The following is a 7,500-nucleotide window of genomic DNA, read 5'->3' on the forward strand; positions in this document are numbered from 1 at the left end:
GCGCATTCCCGGGGTGGCAAACTTTTTCCCGCAGGTTTCACATTCATACTTGCGCTCTCCGTGGATGTTCTTCATGTGGTTGCGCAGGCTGGAGCGGTCGGAGAACTTCCCCCCGCAGAGTTCACACACAACCTGTGGTGTGGATTTTGGTCATTAAGATGAAGTTCGTTTCAAGAGCAAATCACATTGAAACTGTAGTTTATTTTGCTAACTTATTTTAAAAATCTGTAAGAGGGGGAGATACACTGGAATAATTTCCAATACACCTGGATTCCTCTTCTGGCAAAGCGAAAGAAAAAATTGGATCACTATAAGTTCTTGCTTAATCTAAAGAAGAATACCCTAATATAAAATTAAATTTACAATGTTCACAACTTACAGAATATTCATCACCTTAATTACACATTACTAAATGAAAATATCGACTTCTAGCACTAAAGCAACTGCTATAGTCTTTAAGATAATAATCTCAGCAAGGAAATATTACAAACTGTTGCAAAAAAAAAATATCAATGCTGGAAGTCATTTGCTCACAATAGCCAATCGAACATAAGGTCTCCATGCTCGAGTGAGAACCAGTAAAAGCTACTCTCCTGTCTCCTATCTTTATCTGACACTACCATTATAAACCAAAACTGAAAATATCCTGAACTGAGAACCAGTAGAAGTTACCGTTTGGATCCCATTTCTATTCAACAACATCCCCTTAGACACCACCGATAATAAAGAAAGTAAACATTTCACCCTGAAAAAGATACCTCCTTGCAGTGAAATTAATCCTCGAAGGACGTGGCAAGAACTCAGCAGAGAATATAATTATGAACTCTTCATAAGCAATATTATAAACCATCCACGACCTTACTTGATTAGGTTGATTTTATGGAAACCATCAAAACTGTATCGTATCATATTCATATTTTCTTTTAGACTAGTTTTCAGAGAGGACCCAGTCCACACTCTTATTTCTCACTTACCTTCATTTTCTAAAATTAGTTTAAACTTGTCCTTTGAGATGTAACATCACCTATTAAACAAATTTCATCCACAAGTTGAGAATGTCAGTCCTATTTATAATTCAAAGGTATTTACACAAAAATAAGAATATAGGAGATATACTGGGCTGACTTTTGTTCACAGCAAAAACAAATCAACGCGTTCTGGGCAAATTCAATTTTCCCCCCAAAAAAATGCAAAAAAAAAAAAAAAAAAAAGGGTGTTGACGCATTACACGCCACCTGCAGTCCAGCAGCCCGACTACATAAAAGCAAAGGTAATTCTTTTTCCCTCCATAATTTCGTGTAAAAGATCAAACTGCCTGAGTGAAAGAACCACAGTATAAGACAACTCTCCCTTCTACATGAAAGAAAAACTACTTTTCTAAGGCATCGTACCTCAGCCTAAAAGCCGGCATAATTATTTCATTGGGAATCTTATAAATACAAAAAAGAAATTAGTGATGGCAGTTATTTATAATAAATGTACCCTGTAAACCTCTGTGCAAAATTTCTAGCAAAATATATATATTTTGGAAAATAAGTAAAGCGCATTGGTAACTAATCCCCTAAGTCCAACTCACCTCAAATTTAGGGTATTGGTAACTTGCCCCTTAAAGCCCTAAATTACCTCAACAGAGCATAACCTCTTCAAACCTGACAGGCTGTTTTCCCAGCCTTACTTCTATATCTCTGGGCAGCTTTCTTCCTGCCTCAAAACTACAAAATTACCTCTTTTCTTTTGTATCTGTACACCTCCTTCTATCCCAGTGGCCTTTCTGAAGTGGCCAGGGTCTTCTCCTGCCTCCCAGTATATGCATTTAAATAAATGATCTATTGCCATATCAATCACGGGGAAATGTATATTCTATTACATCCTATGTTTAGTTACTTGCTTTTGTATGTTTTCCCTATTTTCATTTATATGAATTACAGTACTTTTTCAATTTTTGTGCTTCACCATCTGCCTACATATCAGCACAAGACAAAAAAAAAACTGAGCTCTTGAAATAATAAACTTTAAATTTGGTTTGCAGTCTTTGGTTTCTAAACATATTTCTCAAATCCCTCCTCCTTTGTGGCCAGGAAAGCCAAACCAAAAATTTGATCCTCATTAGTACAGGAAGCATCCCCTGACTGACTTCTGAATTTACTTTCTCAAATATTTGAAATGTATATGACTGAGCTTACTGCAAGGTATTTAAATTTAGTTAACCTTCAGTAACTAAACATAATCAACAAATGAGGTAAATAAAAAAATATATACATTCTGAACCCAAACTTACCATTTCAATCTGACCAATCCCATGCTCTCTTGCTAAATGGTTCTTCATGTTATAGCTGGAACCAAATGTTCTTCCACAATAACTGCAGAGTTGCTGATCAGCCGTTCCAATACTGTGAACATTTCTTTTGTGGGTTTCTACACGTCCGCGCACCAAAAACCTGTAAAAATTACCCATTCAGCTGAATCTTCCTTCACTGGCTTTAGATGCATGCGATTTCTACTCTACTTTCATTGGCCAATTGAATTTACACTTTGAATGGTTCACATGTGCTTATTTGCCAAGGAATCCATTACTGGCCCTACCTAACCTCCTCGAACTTTTGAGAAAAAGAGGCTCTTACTAGGATCCTTACTAGCTCCATAGACATTACCTGTCTACTCATACTTGAGTAATGACAGTGAAGTTTTACGCTCACTCCCCGTGGGCATTCGGTGGAAATTGATTTAGCAATTCAAATCCTAAGTCAGATGTCCTGAGGTATATTTATGAAAGATGGAATAATGCAATTCCGCATTGATATCGATAAATAACAACCCTCCCTGACCAGGACTCGAACCTAGGTCACTCCGGGTATGAAACCGGAGGCCAGTGCTAAACCAACCATGCCACACAACCCACTAAAAGGAGTGTGCAACTAGGATCTTACTAGCTCCATAGACATTACCTATCTACTCATACTTGAGTAATGACAGCAAAGTTTTACGCTCACTCCCCGTGGGCATTCGGTGGAAATTGATTTAGCAATTCAAATCCTAAGTCAGATGTCCTGAGGTATATTTATGAAAGATGGAATAATGCAATGCCGCATTGATAATGATAAATAACAACCCTCCCTGACCAGGACTCGAACCTAGGTCACTCCAGGTATGAAACCGGAGGCCAGTGCTAAACCAACCATGCCACACAACCCACTAAAAGGAGTGTGCAACTAGGATCTTACTAGCTCCATAGACATTAACTGTCTACTCATACTTGAGTAATGACAGCGAAGTTTTACGCTCACTCCCCGTGGGCACTCGGTGGAAATTGATTTAGCAATTCAAATCCTAAGTCAGATGTCCTGAGGTATATTTATGAAAGATGGAATAATGCAATGCCACATTGATACCTGGAGTGACCTAGGTTCGAGTCCTGGTCAGGGAGGGTTGTTATTTATCGATATCAATGCGGCATTGCATTATTCCATCTTTCATTACTATCATTAATATTTCTCTCGTTATTAACATTATTATCATAATTCCATTATTGACAATAAAAACAATAATAAAAATGAAAACTCTTCTTTCCAAAAACTTAAGAAAGCGGTATACAGGTGAGATCAGCCAAGTCTTGAGGCCCATTCCTTGAAGCCTCCTACAGTATGTGCGAGTGAAATCAACAACCTAAAATCTTCTTGTCAAAAATGGAATGAATTCTTTTAATATTAAGATATCATTATGTAGTACAGACTTTACTGTGATGTGATAACAGATATCATACCTAAATGAGTAAAAATATTGAAGCAATCCTCACATACCTGATTAAGCATAATAGTATCAATCTCAACAGCATTACAAAAGCACATCTTTTCCAGAAATCAAAGGAAAGGGGAAAATACGTCACGGTCCTCAATCACAAAACAAAACTGTACTGGACAGTGCAATTACTTAGTGCCATTGGATTAATTGATGTCAAATATATAGCTAATAGAATACATATTCTTGTATAAAAGTGAAAATCAAGAGAAAAAAAAAAGAACTGTAATCAAAATACCTAGTGTCAGTCACTTTTCAAATTGGAATCCTGAAAAGAAAGAGAAAAAAATAAAAACTTTCCGTACCGCCTCCCGCAAATGTCGCACTCATGTGCACCATTGATCAGCGAGGTCTCAACACAGGCCTTTTTGTGTACAATCAGCAGCTTCTTTTCCGAGAACACTAAGCCACAGTATTTGCAGGGATACTGACTGGTTTTTGTCTTACATCCCTCCCGTAGCTGATGTTCGACGAAGGTGTTGAGGCCACGTATAGTCTGTAAGTAAAGATCTGTCATAGAATGGTTGGGTATCCCTGCTAACTGATGACTGTAGAAAAAATTTGTCTAAATTTATTGAGAGTATTTTTATTTTCTTCAAAATATCTAATGCATAGTATATGAATTCATTTTCTCTAATCTCTATTTCTCTATTCCATCTGTGAATATGCTTTACTTTTCATGCGTAAAAATGCGACTTACATGAATACATTTACTGACATAATTATCAATATTACATTATCTCTCCTCATTAAACACTTCTTTTATGTATAAAAAAAACTACAATATTACCTGAATTCACACAAAAAAATATTTATATGAAACCTCACCTTCCCACATTCGCAAGCATATTCCTTCTTCTCGCACTCGTCAAATCTCTCTGCCGGCTGCGGAAAATCTGTCTGCTTTTCCTGTTTTATCTGTTCCGTCAGACCTTTGCTTTCGCTCCCCTCGTTCCCTTCATCCTCTTCATTGCATTCACTCTCACCTTCATCAATCAGTTCCTCTATTTCTCTTCTCTCTGAGATATTCTTCCTCCTATACTTCTTCATTCCAGGTTTCCTTTGTATCGATCTGCGGGAAGTAAGATTTGTAATTAACAATTGTCCTCCCAGACTATTCAGGCAGGATGGGAATTAAGCTTTTGTTTAAATTAATACTTCCAGTTTAAAATAAACCAATACTGTACATAACAAAACATATCCTTCTCCTTTACTAATAAACATGATAAAAAAATATATTTTTTTGCCCAATTCACAGAAAGTGTAACAAAAGTACGAAACAATACTGTAATACATGAAAAAAAAAGGGTGTGCTTTAATAGGATGGTAAAAACAATACCTGTACGAACTACGCAGTGACTTTGCAATGGTCTGAAGTTGCTGCTGAGTTTCGTCCCATCTGTTCACAGAGTTCATGCAGATTTTACACAGACCAATTGTGTGATGAGTAAGAGAGGACACTGCAGAATCACGAGTAATCATCTCTAGAACCTGAAATAGATTTGGTCTTCCATACTACTTTTAAAGTGAAAAACATATTTACCTACTCTTCATAAGAGATAGAAATATATTTACATATCATTTATGAAATCTAAAAATATATTCACCCCTATTAATAAAAGCTAAAAATAGATCTCTTACTATTCATTAAGGCTAAAAAAAAAAATTTCCATGTTATTCATAAAAGTTCAAAATATATTTAAATACATTAGCTAAACAAAATTAAAACATATTTTTTATACAGATCAGATGCTAATAAGAATTTACCCCTTTGCATTATTCTCTTATTTTGCTGATCTTCATAAAAATCACTAGAATTTTGATATTCTTACTTCAACCAAAGGCTCTTTCGAATGGTAAAGCTTTTATGCTGAGCTTCAGAAATATTACCACAATTCTGATATTCTTACCTCAATCAAAGACTTTTTGAAATGGTAAAGTCTTTGCTTTCCCCTGATGAAGGAAGCCTCCTCTGACAGAATCCCCGACAGTTGGCAGCCACAGAGGAAACAGGCCTCAAGCAGAAACTGTTCAGCCTGAGCCTCCCATCCCTTCCTGCATGAAGAGTAAAGTAAATTGCATCAGGCAATCTTTGGGTAGGATATTTTCATAACATACCTCAAAAAAGAGTCAACAGGAGAAGAATTTCGATAATCACTCAGACTTTTGGAATTTTTATGTATCATCTCTTAACCCTTTGCCAACGGGTGCCATGGCATGGCGGGATTATCTGTCGGGGGCATGTACATGCTATGGTGTATGTATGGACATGCCATGAGTTTTTTTTTGTTACAATCACAGCAAAATATTATTTTTCTGCCATTGAAAGTGTGATTAAGTCGTTTTTAACACTTTCTCATTTTTACTATGAAAAAAAAAAAAAACAACAACAACAACAACAACAACAACAACAACAACAACAACAACAACAAACAAACAACAACAACAACAACAACAACAACAACAACAACAACAACAACAAACCGACGATTTCAACTCCATGATGCCACACACTGCTTATTCTATTCAGACTATAGACTGAAAAATTATCAACTATGGAGTCTATATAACAACAAAAATATCCTTCAGTCTCGATTTATCAGGAAATATGGCAAGTAGAGACTTTAGAAAATAATGAAAACTGAAAATACAACATATGCTCGTAGTATTACGAAGAAACGGCATGGGATGCTGGTATTTGGCATGAGTGGTCGCGCATGCTAGGGCGACGGTATAAGCCCCCGGCAACGAGGCCCGGGCCACTATGAATACTACCCTTCGGGAAAGGGTTAATTCACAACAGATCAAATTAAGAAACTTTTTTTTCTTTATTATATAGAAAACTGCCAGATAAAATCAAGAGAAAGAAGAACCATTCACACACCTCGAGCTGCTGCCTTTACAGGTCTTGCTATGTTCCGCCAGATCTAACCGCCAAGAAAATGGTTTCTGACATCCTTGGCATTTGAAGCGTCCTTTCCCATGAATGGCTCCCATCTTGTTTCTTCTGTTCTGAAAATAGGCATGTTTAGAAACAGAAAATGAAGACAATATTCATTATTCAAAGATATATTTGTCTTCTAGTCCTTTGAAATTCCCCTAAATCACAAGTATAAGCCAATAAGCAAGAAAAATAATTCAATATGAGTCAAAAGACAAGTCAATACCGAGTCAAAAGATAGAGAAAAAAACGTTTTGTGAGGTACTTCATACCTGAACTATCTTCTAATACTGAGCATTTACATAATTTCCCAAGTATGGATACTTAGTCACCTGTCACCATGAGCTCTGAATGTTTGGTCCTCCTGCAAAAGCAGAAAAGTGAATGGTATGAATGAATTAGCACTCTCATGGTGGTCATCACTAACTACAATAAATACATGAAAAGAAAATTTCTGATAAAACCTAGCAATCCCCTCCATCATGAACTTGCATACATACACAGGCTTGATACAGTTGAAACATATTTAATTTGTTAGCTTCAAGCATCTCTGCTTGTTTCCCATAGTGCTGAAAGGTCTAAGCTTCTTTACTTTTAACATTATTTTCCCTAAATGTTTATATCTTTTTTCTGAATCTACTACTAGCCTATGCTAACTTAAATTTCCAAATTACTTCCAGCTCTGCAACCATACTTTTGAAAAACCTCCAATGTTGTAAACTTTCTACCTCTGATCGTAGGAAGAAAACTGTAATTTTCAAGAA

At 36.3% G+C, this 7,500-nt stretch overlaps 1 protein-coding gene across 10 annotated transcripts in view; it reads right to left on the reverse strand.

Moving 5' to 3' along the window:
- Nucleotides 1-7,500, reverse strand: part of LOC119582427 (zinc finger protein 23-like) — a 12,510-nt gene that overhangs the window by 3,998 nt on the left and 1,012 nt on the right. For 2 of the 10 annotated variants that reach the window (XM_037930630.1, XM_037930627.1), the window contains exons 2-9: nt 7,069-7,100; nt 6,680-6,802; nt 5,706-5,850; nt 5,135-5,286; nt 4,624-4,867; nt 4,101-4,291; nt 2,279-2,438; nt 1-132 (exon numbers count right to left, since the gene is read on the reverse strand). The exon at nt 1-132 is cut by the window's left edge and continues 89 nt beyond it. In XM_037930630.1, the coding sequence (XP_037786558.1) occupies nt 1-132; nt 2,279-2,438; nt 4,101-4,291; nt 4,624-4,867; nt 5,135-5,286; nt 5,706-5,850; nt 6,680-6,792 (1,137 nt within the window). In that variant the 5' untranslated portion in view covers nt 6,793-6,802; nt 7,069-7,100. Of the gene's footprint in view, nt 133-2,278; nt 2,439-4,100; nt 4,292-4,623; nt 4,868-5,134; nt 5,287-5,705; nt 5,851-6,679; nt 6,808-7,008; nt 7,101-7,500 lie in introns of all 10 variants that reach the window. The other 8 variants (XM_037930628.1, XM_037930625.1, XM_037930626.1 and 5 more) reach the window with 4 other exon arrangements.

The sequence above is a fragment of the Penaeus monodon genome, chromosome 16 (genome assembly GCF_015228065.2).
Source record: "Penaeus monodon isolate SGIC_2016 chromosome 16, NSTDA_Pmon_1, whole genome shotgun sequence".
Lineage (NCBI taxonomy): Eukaryota > Metazoa > Arthropoda > Malacostraca > Decapoda > Penaeidae > Penaeus > Penaeus monodon.